This window comes from Theropithecus gelada, chromosome 2, assembly GCF_003255815.1.
Source record: "Theropithecus gelada isolate Dixy chromosome 2, Tgel_1.0, whole genome shotgun sequence".
Taxonomy (NCBI): Eukaryota; Metazoa; Chordata; class Mammalia; order Primates; family Cercopithecidae; genus Theropithecus; species Theropithecus gelada.
This window is the reverse complement of record NC_037669.1, coordinates 89494244-89509449: the sequence shown is the minus strand read 5'-3', so window position 1 is coordinate 89509449 and position 15206 is coordinate 89494244. Positions and strand designations below refer to the sequence as shown.

Below are 15206 nucleotides of genomic sequence, written 5' to 3'. Positions count from 1 at the left end.
AATCGCTTCTCGCGGATTTCCCTCCGCTGGCGCGCAGCAGCGGCGCGTGGATTCGCGCGCGGGCTCGGGACGGCGCGAGCCCGGGCAGCGCGAGCCCCTGCGCGGCAGGGAGTGGCGCATGCGCGGGCGTCCTGCGAGCCCGCTGGGGCGAGCCGAGCCGCGGCGGCGCCGGGAGCCCGGCGGCGGAGCTGTGAGGAAGCAAGCGGCGGCACGGGAGCAGCGGCGAAGGACAGGTGGCGAGCCTTCGCCCGCGCCGCCAGGGGCTGCTGGGCCACCCGCGGAGCCTCGCGGTCCAGACGTGGAGGGGGTGGCGGCGGCATCCCGGACGGCCTGTGAGGGATGCGCCGCCCACTGCCCCGCGCCGCCTGACCGTCCCCGCCTCGACTCGCGGTGCGCCACAGCCGGGCCCGCGGCCGTCTCCGCCGCGTTGTCGCCCGGTTGCCGCGCCCGCGGGGCCGCGCCCGGCACGGTCATGTGGACCCCCACGGAGGAGGAGAAATACGGCGTAGGTAGGTGAGGCTCCGGCCTGGCCTTGACTGGGGTTCTGAGGGACGCGCCCAGCTCCCGGCCCCGCCTGGATTCGCATCCTCTCGCCCCCGCCCCTGCCCGCAGGCTGCGCGGCCTCGGCGCCGGGCTAGCGCGGGGTGGGGGCGGGTGCGGGTGCGGGTGCGGGGGTGGGCGCGGGTCTCTATGCAGAGAGGGCGGCAGGGGGCGCTGGCGGTGCGGCCTTGGCAGGTGCGGTCCGCGGGAGGGGTGGGCAAGGACCGGGCAGTTGCCCGAGGTTTCTGGTGTGGGCCACGGGCAATTTTACCCGAGAAGCCAAATTCTGGTAATATGTTTTTTTCGCTCCAGAAGCTCAATTTTAATGAGTTTCCGCACCTGAATTGATGAACCCGGTGGCTGTTTATTTTTGGTCTGGAACCTTAAACGGATGAAAAACGTTGACATCATTTTCTCAGTTCAAAAATTTGGACATTTGACTGCAAATGTTTCATCTGTTTTGTTTTGCCGTTAGTATTAGAAATAATACTTTACAATGGGAAATGTTTTTGGACATGTATTAATGTTTAGATGTTTTATAGACACGGGTTTTTTTTTTTTTTTTAAACCTGTTTTCAGTTGAGACCCTATTCCTCTTAGAAACCTTTTTTTATCTGTTATAAGTGTTAAACTCCAGAAGCTAAATAACTCTTACAGTATTCTACTTCTTTAAAAAGAATATTCAGTAATTTAAAGTATTGAATGTTTTACAATTTTAGTTTTTTGTGTCAATTACATGATAGAGTTAAGCCTCATTGCATCACCTATCATCTTGTTCAGTTAGAAACAGATTTAAAATGTTGAGTGTACAGGTTTTGTTTTTCCTAAGCTCGTAATGGAAAATTTTAGATAGGAAATCTGTCTAAACAGATTTTTGTTTCCCATCTTTACTGCAATTTAGTCAAGATTTAGTTCACAGTTCACTACCAAATAACTTGAAACTGCGGTGGTAACGAGTGTTTTGGAATGCTATTAGGCAGGTTATCGTGTGAAAATGAAATTTATTTAAATTTGAGGACCAGCAGAGAGGTCTTCTATTCTGGTAGAAAGCCTTGTTTTAAAAGGAAACTTTGTGAAACAATTAGCTATGCTAGGATGGAGGTGATAACGGGAGCTCTGGTCCTAGAGTCTCTATTGAGAAGGAATTGGGAAATGATGCGAAGAGCTAGGATTCACCTCTAAGGACATTTTACCCCTTAGAGTATTCCCTGAATACTGAATTGATTCTGTGAAATGAGGAATTGGTGGTTTATCTTCTTCATAACTCGCTCCCAGAACTGCTGAACTAGAATAACAAGTAATTAATGTGAGTGGTCAACTCTTCAGTGGCACCCTATGATTGATTTTTTTGGAGGGGAAAGGAGCCCTTTTTTTGGGGTGGGGAGGAGCCCTTGAATAGTGAACAAAGTGGAATTCAGAGTCCTAGCTTCTCTTTACTGGTGGTGTGGGCAAGTAATTTAACATCATTTTCTTAATGTATAAATTGGGGATAATGTTTACCTATCTTACAGGGTTGTGAAAGTGAAATGAGAACATGCGGAATGCTTAATAAGCGTTAGTTTCTTCTTTTCCCCTTAGTATTTAGACTAATAACACTAAGTGTGTTAGTTCTGAGACAGAGCCAATGCAAGGTAATCAAGATAGGTACATGTGAATCTGAAAGCACTAAGATTTGGTGTGTGATTTACCCAGCAAGATGCAACGGAATTCTTGCATTCCTAGGACTGTGTGTTTAGCTTTAGAAAAATTGTTACTCCCTTTGGGAGGCCACTGCATTGGGCTCAGGGCAGAGCTTAAATGCTTGCTAAATGAGAGAGACAGTTACACTGAAGACGTTTTCATAGCAGCTGTGGTTTAGTATAATTTAGATGCCTTTTCTACCAAACCAAGCAACTCTCTCCCTGTTTATCTCACAGTCTTCTACTGTCCCCTCCTTAGTTATGATCTAAAAGTTTTTGTGTAAATTGTTTAAAACTCAGGACACAATTTTTTTTTTTTTCCATAAGGATGTTAGGGCTACACTTCTAGACCTTTTCATAAAATCCGCTTTATGAAGTAGCTTATTCATTATACTTATGAGAAAAATAGTCAATTAAAATGGCATTTTTGCTGCATCATTTAATTGCTATGAGGGCTAGCTTGAAAATTTAACCATTATCATTTTCCTGTGAGAAAATGTTTGAGTTTCAACTTTGATTTTTATGACTAAGTTGGAGCACAGATTTCTGTTTCTGTTTGTCAACCTATAACCATATAGCAGAGAGGGAAACCCCTTATACTTAACTTCCTACCAGTTTGGAGAAATTTGTGGAGGAGGGCCTCGAGGGCCTCCTTTTGCCCTGATGTTAGTGAGGGAAGGAGTCTCCTGTTGCAGCAGTACAAAGGCTTTTTTCCACTGCAGCCGTTCATTTGTATTTGACATTGGTAAGGCTTTGAGATCCTATAGTAATATCTTATTAAATTTTTTATAATATAGGAATTCTGTACAGGTTATAACACGACTGAATTGTTTGGTTTATTCATTTAGGATGAGGTGATTACTGAGCTCCCCTTTCCATTATAATATTCTGTGAGTGACTTTAGGCAGTGGGGAGGACATTATCCTTTTCGGAGGGTCAGTGATCGGCCTGTCAATGTGCCCGGGACTCTCACTTAGGTAACCCCATGTCGATTCCCAGAGTAGTCTTAAGACTATCACAGATGAAGAAACTGAATCCCAAAGATTGTTAATACTTTTTTTTTTGTCTTTCAACGATTGTATATTTTCCTTAATTTTCTTCTTGGCAGTGGGCAGTATTTTGTGATATACTTGACTGTCTTGCTTTCTTTCTCTGGTACTGTAAGGTACTGTTCTTTACCGTACCCATTCGCCCGTGTTTTGACTTCTTATGTCTCTTTCCCTCTTAGAGAATCTCTGCTTTCCTTTCTGTTGCCATGAATGCTTGGAAAGTCCTGCATCCTTCCATTCTTTATTCTACCTTTCCAAGAAGCTTCCTGCTCTAAAGTGTATTAGGTGAGAAAAATCCAGCTATTTTTGTGAAACACCTGTCTTTCCCTATACTGACTGTACCCAAAGTACCAAATGTAGAATACGAAAACCAAGAAAATACTTTTCTTACCCTCTAACAGGAGCAACAGCAGGAGCAACAAACACCAAACAATTTTTAAAACAAGAATGTTTGTAATTAAATTCCTTGAATAGAGAAGCGGTAAAGGTTTGAGTATGTATGTATTAGTTTGACGTCTTAGAAGTGGAAACTGCTTCAGGTCATCTTGTTTATTCTGCTGCTGTCATGGGCAATTTTTTTGTTTTTTTTGTTTTTTTTTTGTTTGAGAGATGGGATTCTGCTGTTGTCATCCAGGCTAGAGGGCAGTGGCAAGATCATAGCTCTCTGCAGCCTTGAACTCCTGGGCTCAAGCAGTCTTCCCACTGCAGCCTCCCAGGTAGCTGGGACTACAGGTGTTTACCACCTTGCCTGGCTAATATTTTTTTTTCCTTTTTTTGAGATGGAGTCTTGCTCTATCGTCCAGGTTGGAGTACAGTGGCATGATCTTGGCTCACTGCAAGCTCCGCCTCCCGGGTTCATGCCATTCTCCTGCCTCAGCCTCCCGAGTAGCTGGTACTACAGGTGCCCGCCACCATGCCCGGCTAATTTTGTTTTTGTATTTTTAGCAAAGATGGGGTTTCACTGTGTTAGCCAGGATGGCCTTGATCTCCTGACCTCATGATCCGCTCGCCTTGGCCTCCCGAAGTGCTTGGATTACAGGTGTGAGCCACCATGCCGAGCCTTGCCTGGCTAATTTTAAAATTTTAATTAAAAAAGTATTTTTTAGTTATATGGTCTTGCTATGTTGCCCAGGCTTGTCTCAAACTGCTGGCTTCAAGTTATCCTCCCATCTCAGCCTCCTGAGTCACTGGGATTATGCCTGTGAACTGCTGTGCCCAGCTAAGGCAAATTTTTAAATAATTTAGGGCATTTATTGCTTATTTTTTCTTAATCCCTTTTAGTAGAACATGAAAAATTTTTTTCATTACCAATCTGAAGACCTTACATTTTAGTTTTGTAATGTTATATTTTTTCCTATTTAAAAAGTAATGCATATTTTATGCATTATTTTTACCTAATTTCCTTTTGGTTAGGTTTCCCCAGATAGGGAAGAAAAGCACTTAAAAACAAAAAACCAAAACAAACAAACAAAAAAAACGAACCCTGAGTCCTTAAAAGAAACTTGTAAAGATCCTGTGTTGCAGGAAAATAATCTGAAGGTGGGGAGGGAATAGATCCTTGAAACCAGATCTGAAATAATTAGTGTTCACAAAATTTGAGTAAATCTGTTGGTAAATGTACTAGAATTCACACTGTCTGAAGACAGTGTGCTCTTTAGGTATTTATTCAGTGAGGGAAGCCCAACCTTTGCAACCTCTGGAAGGACCCCAATACCCCTTTAGAGGTAAAGACATCATCCACTAGGGGTAGGAAAGATTTCATATACCTATAACTTTATTTTGTTCTGAAAAGTGAGGATGTGCTTGATGTCTTGTTTAGTGTTTATGGGGAACTTCCACATTCATGATTCTACTTGAGCTTTACACTATATCACCGCCTCTCCCCTCTTTTTTAAACAGATGAGAAAGAAGCTTTAGCTCAGAGAAATTAAGTAACTGATCTAAGGTACTTTAGATAGTAAGTGCTGAGTTGAGATTTGGATGTAGAACTTTGAGATTCTAAGCCACAGATTGTATTATTACACTGTGTCCTCCGAGAGGAATGTGTCAGTAGTATGACTCTGGCTTGAAAGATGAGATATACTCTACAGTTTTCAATTTAAACTGGATAGTTACATTTAAGGAATTTTATTTCTGTATTGGACTTTTTAAACTTTTTTTTCCTTTTTCTTTTTCTTTTCTTTTCTTTTTTTTTTTTTTAGACAGAGTCTTGCTGTGACGCCCAGACTGGAATGCAGTGGTGTGATCTCGGCTCACTGCAATCTCCACTTCCTGGGTTCAAGTGATTCTTCTGTCTCAGCCTTCTGAGTAGCTAGGATTACAGGTGTGCGCCACCACGCCTGGCTAATTTTTTTGTATTTTTAGTAGAGACGGGGTTTCACCATATTGGCCAGGCTGGTCTCGAGCTCCTGACCTCAAGTGATCTGCCCGCCTTGGCCTCTCAAAGTGCTGGGATTACAGACGTGAGCCACTGTGCCCTGCTTTTTTTTTTTTTTTTTTTTTTTTAAAAAAGATGAGGTCTTGCTTTGTTACCCAGGCTAGTGTGCTATGGCATGATTGTAGCTCACGGTAACCTTGAACTCCTGGGCTCACGCTGTCCTCTCCAGTAACTAGGACAACAATTCCATGCCACCATGCCCAGCTAATTTTAAATTTTTTTTTGTAGAGACGGGGTCTTGCTATTTTGCTCAGGCTGGTCTTGAGCTCCCGGCCTCAGGAGGCCCTCCCTCCTGAGGAGTGGCGGGTTTACAGGTATGAGCCACTGTGCCCAGCCTGTCGCCTGCTTTTTTTTTTTTGAGATGGAGTCTCGCTCTTGTCTCCCAGGCCGGAGTGCAATGGCTGGATCTCAGCTCACTGCAAGCTCCGCCTCCTGGGTTTAGGCCATTCTCGTGCCTCAGCCTCCCGAGTAGCTGGGACTACAGGCGCCTGCCACCTCGCCTGGCTAGTTTTTTGTATTTTTTAGTAGAGGCGGGGTTTCACCGTGTTAGCCAGGATGGTCTCGATCTCCTGACCTCGCGATCCGCCCGTCTCAGCCTCCCAAAGTGCAGGGGTTACAGGCTTGAGCCACTGCGCCCGGCCTGTCGCCTACTTTTTAATGGGGTTGTTTGGTTTTGCTGTTGAGTTCCTTGTATATTCTGTATTTTAGTCCCTTATCAGATAAATAGTTTGCAAATATTTTCTCCCATTCTGTAGATTGTCTCTTTACTGTTTGTTTCCTTTGCTGTGCAGAAGCTTTTAGTTTAATGCAGCCCCATGTGTCTATTTTTGTTTTTGTCGCCTGTGCTTTTGAGGTCTTAGTCATAAAATCTTTGCCTAGATGAATGTCCTGAAGCATTTTCCCTATGTTTTCTTTTAGTAGTTTTATAGTTTTGGGTCTTATGTTTAAGTTTTTAATCATCTTAAATCTATTCAGTAGACTTCAGATTTCTAGTTCATTTTATCATGCAGTATTAGACTATGATTTAGAAACATTAAGCTAAATTGTAAACATGGCACCTATTTCTGTGTAGTATTAGACGCATTCTGAAGCAGGACAGTCTCAAAAGAATGGTCATTGAGTTTGAAACTACTTTATCTTCATACCATATTTTTATATTGGTGCTAAATTTTAATTTTTAATAGCTTGTATTTTGAATTTTTTAAAATTTTTGTGTCTTTATTCTTTAAGAATGATCTGAAATTATTCCCAATATGTGAGCATTATTGGATATGCTATATTAGGATTTTAATTCCAATGTTATGCTTTTATTGTAATGAACAAACCAAACCTGTTGATGATTATGCATTTAAATGTTTGCATACCCCCTTTTGACAGCTTTTGCCTGGAAAAGCAAGTATTTTTTTTCACATATTTTAGCTCTTAAAACCTTAAAATTTTTTTTTTGTACATCACCAAATTATTTTAGCTAAGTACTTGCAGTTGATTTGCTATATCACACCTTAGGATACTCTAGTAAAGATAATTACTATGTTGGGAAATGTCATTCAGAAGCTTCCCATTTTCCTGCTTATCTACAATGGAATAAAATCCCATCCTCCTACTTCAATATGATTCTCCCTCTCCCTTTGGAACTCATTCATGAGCTCTTGCTAATAAGTGAGAACCAACATGATAGAAGAATTAGAGTGTGATAAACACAGAACTTGATAGTACTGATTTAGTACCATACCTTCAACAGATATGTATTTGGCCTATATTCAAACATATCTATTGCCAGTGCCCTCACTACTTTTTGGGACAGCCCATTTTATTGTTAGCTGTAATGAGAACATTCTTTCTTATTGGGTAGAGTAATGAATCCCTGTAGTTTCTTATAAGTCCTTGTTCTGTGCCTGCATATAAATAACTTATATCATAGCTCTTCAGTAAGTCATAAATTTTAGAACTCTAAGAAATCTTAGAGATAATATGGTTTAAGGCCCCAGAGCTAAGACTAGTTGGAATAGCTAGCATTCATGGTTTATCATGTATCCAACACTTTCATGTTATGGTTCAGATGTGCATGTTCAGCCTCATCCACTGACTTGTTAATACTTTACACGTTAGCCAAACTGAACTTTCCTCAGGTTCTTCTGTTTGTGCTTAACTTATAACCAGTGCTGCCATGTCCCAGGACCATTAAACACTTATTTGCTGCATCATGTCTTTGTTCATATTGTTCCTTCTACATAGAGTGCCTTTCCCCCATGTCTTTATTTCTTAAATTATTTCCAGCCTGCCAAGACTTCTCTCATATATTGTTATCTCTGTAAATCCTTTCCTAGATTCTTGGCCCTACCCCTCTCTTTCTCCAACCAGATATATTTTATTCTGTTAAATCCTGTTATACTTTGTAGTTTATAGTGATGTGTATACTTTATCCTGTTCATTAGACCAATGTCTTTCCAACTTTTGACTATGACCTACAATAAAAAAATACATTTAAAATTGTTATCTTGGGCCAGGCGCAGTGGCTCATGTCTGTATTCCCAGCACTTTGGGAGGCCTAGGTGGGTGGATCCCTTGAGGTCAGGAGTTTGAGACCAGCCTGGTCAACATGATGAAACCCCACCTCTGCTAAAAATACAAAAATTAGCTGGGTGTAGTGGTGCACGCCTGTAATCCCAGCTACTCGGGAGGCTGAGGCAGGAGAATCGCTTGAACCTGGGAGGCAGAGGTTGCAGTGAGCCGAGATCGCACCCTTGCACTCCAGCCTGGGTGACAGAGTAAGACTCCGTGATCCTCCCAAGTGTTGGGACTACAGGCGTGAGCCACCGCACCTGGCGGGTCTTTGTATTCTTGGCCGATGCACCTCAGAACCAGGCATGCAGAAGGTTTTACACACGTATTTGTAGCACTGAATTGGACATTTTTGTTAATGTGATATAAAGACTGATTTTTAGAGACTTCTGAGCTGCCATTTCACACTAATTGCTGATACTGAAATGATAACTCTAAGTTTTATTTTATATGAACTGAGGTCAAGCTATATCCCGTCCATCCTGAACTTGTATGATATTAAACAGAAATGTAAAATTTTAGTTTCATTTAAACAATATTTGTTGGGGTCCACGTGTTTCCTAAACAAAGGAATGAACACACAAGACAACACAAGACAAGACAAACATGGCGGCCGCCCCGAATGGTGTGCTCTGCTTTATTTTATACAGTCGTTTGTGGAATGTTGCCAAGTTACAAGACACATTGTTGTTTTTCTGACGTTTCCCTGACTTTCTGGATTTTCAAGATGTTTACACATAAACAAGCCCCCAGGGTCTGCTGTTTGCAGCTGGCTCCTTTGTCCTCCCTGTTTGTAGGGAAGGAAGCCCCGCTTCGTTTGCAAGAGCAGGACTTATCGGGAACGCCCTGCTTCGTTTGCAAGAGCAGGACATATCGGGAACGTCTGGTTTGCGAGCACGTAGTCCTCTATTTCTGTTAGCCGGGCGCGGTGGCTCACGCCTGTAATCCCAGCACTTTGGGAGGCCGAGGCGGGCGGATCACAAGGTCAGGAGATCGAGACCACGGTGAAACCTCGTCTCTACTAAAAATACAAAAAATTAGCCGGGCGCGGTTGTGGGCGCCTGTAGTCCCAGCTACTCGGGAGGCTGAGGCAGGAGAATGGCGGGAACCCGGGAGGCGGAGCTTGCAGTGAGCTGAGATCCGGCCACTGCACTCCAGCCTGGGCGACAGAGCGAGACTCCGTCTCAAAAAAAAAAAAAACAAAAAAAAACATTTTAACCACTGTATTTGGCTCATGAGTACAACCTGTCAAATCTTTTTGAAGCTTAAGTTTGTGATCCAAGATATTACTATATTTTCTTTGAACCTTTACACAGTTTGTCTTCTATGTTTTTCCAAGTGGTTAATAAAAATGTTGGACAGGGCCGAGCGTGGTGGCTCAAGCCTGTAATCCCAGCACTCTGGGAGGCTGAGGCAGGCGGATCACGAGGTTAGGAGATCGAGACCATCCTGGCTAGTATGGTGAAACCCTGTCTCTAGTAAAAAATAGAAGAAATTAGCCGGGCGTGGTGGCGGGTGCCTGTAGTCCAAGCTACTCGGGAGGCTGAGGCAGGAGAATGGCGTGAACCTGGGAGGCGGAGCTTGTAGTGAGCTGAGATCACGCCACTGCACTCCAACTTGACGACAGAGTGAGACTCCTCAAAAAAAAAAAAAAAAAAAGAATAAAAAGGGTTGGACAGGAGAGGAAGAAAATTTTATTGTCCTAGGGAGAAATTATGTCTAGTGTATAAACAAGTAGTGTTTGCAGTGTTGTGATTTGAATGCAGATTATCTGTGTGAACATTTTTTGATAGTGCCAGCTGTGCCACCTTTGTGAACTTGATAATGTTTGGGGTTAGGATGGGCTCCTTAGCCTTAGTTCATGGCTACGGTGTTTTAACAAGGGGCAAAGATGCTACTAAAAGGTCTGTGTGGACTTACTAAGGCATGGGGAATGAGAAAGAAATATCAGCTTTGAAAAGATGTTAACTTCATTTTCGTCTTCCTGTACAGGAGGAAGGGTGGCACTAAACTTTTCTCAGAGTTTTGTTTCTGACATTTTCTCTACATTTTCTCTCCCCTCCCCTCCTCTCCTTCCCCTCCCTGCTCTCCTCTTCCCGACCCCCCTCCCTCTCCCCTCTCCCCTCTTCCCTCTCCCCTCTTCCCTCTCCCCTCTCCCTTCTCCCCTCTCCCCTTTCCCCTTTCCCATCTCCCCTCTCCCCTTTCCCCTCTCCCCTCTTCCCTCTTCTCTTGGCTGGTCTTGAACTCCTGACCTCAAGTGATCTGCCTGCCTTGACCTCCCAGAGTGTTGGGATTACAGGCGTGAGCCACTGTGCCCAGTCTCTCTCCGCATTTTCTGTGCTCTAGATATGCTGGGCAACTTACCCTTTTCCAGACAGGGCTATAATGTTCCTACCTTTATTGCTTTGCTCAGGGTGTTGTTATATCATTGGAATCCCATGATTCCCTTTCTCTGCTTGGGGAATGTTAACTGAAAAAGCTCAAATGTCGTCTCTTTTTTATGCCTTTTCCCACTCTGCCTGATATAAATAAGCATTGCTGCTTCTACTGCAGTTGGTACCAACCTCTAGTATGGCATTTAGCCTTTTTGATCATGCTTAATTGCATCTCTGCCTCAGGGACTGAGGATAAGGAACTTTGTCTTCATGTTTGTATCATCAGGACCTAGTTCATAGTGAGTGACTGGTGAATGCTTAATTATTAAGAATCCAACCTAGTGAAGAATTTTATTTTGTTTTATTAATCCTGATGGTATTTTAAAAGGCAGGCTGTAAACGTAATAATATTTGATTGTTAGAAATTTGTGACGTCATGAGTATACTTCTTTTTTTCTCTTGCCCTTTCTCTTTCTTTTATTTTATTTTATTTTATTTTATTTTTTTTGAGACGGAGTCTTGCGCTCTGTCACCCAGGCTGGAGTGCAGTGGCGCGATCTGGGCTCACTGCAAGCTCCGCCTCCCAGGTTCACGCCATTCTCCTGCCTCAGCCTCCGAGTAGCTGGGACTACAGGCGCCCGCCACCACGCCCGGCTAGTTTTTTGTATTTTTAGTAGAGACGGGGTTTCACCATGTTAGCCAGGATGGTCTCGATCTCCTGACCTCGTGATCCACCCGCCTCGGCCTCCCAAAGTGCTGGGATTACAGGCTTGAGCCACCGCGCCCGGCCCCCTTTCTCTTTCTTGAGCCTGTTAGAGAGGTTTAGTGCCTATGGCTAAGTTCAAATGACAGATTTTGAGTGGGAGCCTTAGGGTTCCGGTATGAATCCCTCTCTCTCACCTCCAGTTTCACAGTCATCACAACAGTGATCCAGAAGTCTTACAGCAGGTAATTGGGATGCAGTTTGAACTTATCCTGACAATACCTCTTTTGTTTGACATCTTTGGGGAATGCTGTGTTTTGGATGAGTGACTTTTCCAGGGAATTCAAGGTTAAACCTTTAAGAGCACCAAGAAAAGATTTTGTCTATTTTTGTTAGAATTTTTTCTAAAATATGACATATTTAGTCTTTCCTATATTGTGAATTCAGTATCTTGAATACATTTGAGCTTTTTATTTTCCTGTGTAACATTTCCTTCTGATTACATAACATATATATCATTACAGAAATGTCAGTAAATACAGAAAAACATACAAAAAAGAACATAAAGGTGATGTCTTATTTTCGTTACCCGGACAGTACCTCTCAACATATTGGCATATCTTTTTATTTTTTTATTTTTGTATATACATTTAAGTAGGCATTTAAAATAAATTTGGAACCGTACTGCTTATATTGTCTTATGATCTACTTTTATTTTAAATCTATTGTATTTTGAACATGTTCTTATATCTGGATTCTTCACTCTTTTAAGACTGCCGTTCTGTAATACATATATACTGTCCTTTACTTATTTTCCTACTTTTGAGCAGTTAGTTGTTTGAAATTAACTGTTGCCAGATTGCCCTCCAGGACAGTGAGAGTACTTGTTTTCTGCATCTTTGTTATAATAGGGCATTATTTCCTCCGCAGATTTGCATTTTGAAAAATTTTGGCTGGGCTCGGTGGCTCACGCCTGTAATTCCAGCACTTTGGGAGTCCCAGACAGGCGGATCACGAGGTCAGGAGATCGAGACCATCCTGGCTAACACGGTGAAACCCCGTCTCTACTAAAAATACAAAAATTAGCCGGGCGCGGTGGCGGGCGCCTGTAGTCCCAGCTACATGGGAGGCTGAGGCAGGAGAATGGCGTGAACCCGGGAGGCGGAGCTTGCAGTGAGAGCAGAGATCGCGCCACTGCAATCCAGCCTGGGCGACAGAGTGAGACTTCGTCTCAAAAAAAAAAAAAAAAAAAAAAAAGAAAAATTTCAAAATTGATACATGCTTGAGAGGAGTAAATCCTCAAGCATGACAAAAGTAAAAGGTCCCCTACTACCAGTTCTGCTTCTTGAGTATCAATTGTTTAACTGAGTTTCTGGTGATTTGACATTATTAATACAGACAAGTGATTACGATGGTTATGACATTAATACAGGGATATTTGTTTCTTCCTCGCTGACATCCATAGGAAAATTGCTAGTTTTTCCTATGGATGTTGCCACACCATTATGAAAATTGCCACACCATTATGGTGTGTTAAGTCACCACCCTGACACAAAAACTCTGGAATATTTATATGAAAGCAGGAACCCTTATTACCAAATCGTTTTTCTCCAGTGGTTGCAGCGTGAAAGTTTTCTGCTGTCTTTGGAACTTTGTCTGCAAACAGCTCAAAGGACACGTGGCTCAGGGGCTGTCCATGGCCTAGAGCATGGTGGGGTTGACCATGGCTGGTGGCAGGGAGCTTTCAGGGGCAGTGGCATCTCCAAAGCCTTGCCCATTTTCTAATTGAGTTGTTTGGTTTTTTGTTGTTGAGTTATAGGAGTTCTTTATATTTTTTGGATAGTAATCCTTTATACAGCAGTCCCCAACCTTTTTGACACCAGGGGCTAGTTTTATGGAACGTAGTTTTTCCATGGACAGGATGAGGGGATGGTTTTGGGATGATTCAAGTGCACTACATTTATTGTGTACTTTATTTCTATTTTTATTACATTGAAATGTATAATGAAATAACTATACAACTCACCATGATGCAGAATCAACGGGAGCCCTGAACTTGTTTTCCTGCAACTAGATGGTCCCATCTGGGGGTGACGGAAGACAGTGACACCAGAAGTGTGTTGCTTATGTCTAGTCAATGTCTTAGTCTCGCTTTGGTTGCCATCACTCCAGAAAACTCTGCTGCACAAAAATAAGATGTTGGAAATGGAAGCAGGCTTTTCAGTGCTTTTGTGGAAATCTCAGGATATTCTACCTTGACTCTAATCCAGAATGTATGGAGATTTGAAGTTGTCCCAAGCATACTATTAAGGCTACCGTCATTTCTAATCTCAAGCAGTTGATCCTCTTCTAGCGCGCACAAAGTCAGTTCACCTGGTTTATTCACAAATGGGTCGTGGATTTATTCCTTCCCAGTTTGGGGGCCTTTTGTGGTTTGGAAATAATGCTCAGACTCTTTTGAAAGCTGAGATAGGTGATCATGCACCAGCTGGAAGAAAGAAGGCCCTGGCTCAGTCTCTTTTAAAATCTCTGCTGGCCGAGTGTGGTGACTCACAACTATAATCCCAGCACTTTGGGAGGCCAAGGCAGGTGGATCACCTGAGGTCAGGAGTTTGAGACCAGCCTGGCCAACATGGTGAAACCCCATCTCTACTGAAAATACAAAAATTAGCTGGGCATGGTGGCATGCACCTGTAATCCCAGCTCCTGGGAAGGCTGAGGTAGGAGGATCGTTTGAATCTGGCAGGTGGAGGCTGCAGTGAGCCGAGATTGTGCCACTGCACTCCAACCTGGACAACAGAGCGAGACTCTGTCTCAAAAACAAACAAACAAACAAAAAAGGCCAGTGCGGTGGCTCATGCCTGTAATCCCAGCACTTTGGGAGGCCGAGGTGGGTAGATCACGAGGTCAGGAGATCGAGACCATCCTGGCTAACATGGTGAAACCCTGTCTCTACTAAAAATACAAAAAAAATTAGCTGGTTGTGGTGGCGGCCGCCTGTAGTCCCAGCTACTCGGGAGGCTGAGGCAGGAGAATGGCATGAACCCGGGAGGCGGAGCTTGCAGTGAGCTGAGATTGTGCCACTGCACTCCAGCCTGGGCGACTGAGCAAGACTCTGTCTCAGAAAAAAAAAAAAAAAAGCTGGGCACAGTGGCTCACTCCTGTAATTCCAGCACTTTGGGAGGCCAAGGTGGGAGGATCACTTGAGGTCAGGAGTTTGAGACCAACCTGGCCAACATGGTAAAACCCCATCTCTACTAAAAATACAAAAAATAGCTGGGCATGATGGCAGGTGCCTGTAATCCCAGCTACTCGGGAGTTTGAGGCAGGAGAATCACTTGAACTTGGGAGGCAGAGGTTGCATTGAGCCAAGATCACGCCAATGCACTCCAGCCTGGGTAACAGAGTGAGACTACGTCACCCAAAAAAAAAAAAAAAAAAAAAAAATTCTGCGAAATCCCGGTGTTCACTCATCGCCCTCATAATTCCAGTTTGGCTTTGAATGCAGCTACTTTATCTGCTGATTTGAACACAGTTGTTGTTCTCCCTTGAAGTGACAGATTGAGCAGGTTGAATATGTCACAGAAGTAAGCAGTTTGTGTCCCATTCTGTGTCACTGAAATGTGCTGCCAGTGGTGACTGTTTTTCTAAAAGAAATCACTGGAGCTGCTCTCATAACTCAAAAACTCTGGCCAGTGATCTACCGTTAGAAAGCCATCTCACTTCTGTATATAAGAGAAGACACGTAAGCTCTGCATCCATCTCCTCACAGAACTGTGCAAATAGACATGAGCTAAGGGCGTGTACTTTAATGTGGTTGATAATTTTAATCACATCCTGCAAAATGTTAAGTTTAGGCGA

The 15206-nt window shown here is 43.4% G+C and overlaps 1 protein-coding gene across 1 annotated transcript in view; it reads left to right on the top strand.

Annotated features, from left to right (window-relative positions):
• Positions 1-455: 455 nt before the first annotated feature.
• DOCK3 (dedicator of cytokinesis 3) overlaps positions 456-15206 on the top strand; it is a 682478-nt gene continuing 667727 nt past the window's right edge. The window contains exon 1 of the mRNA XM_025375707.1: positions 456-509. Within this exon, the coding sequence (XP_025231492.1) occupies positions 473-509 (37 nt within the window). The 5' untranslated portion in view covers positions 456-472. The remainder of the gene's footprint in view (positions 510-15206) is intronic.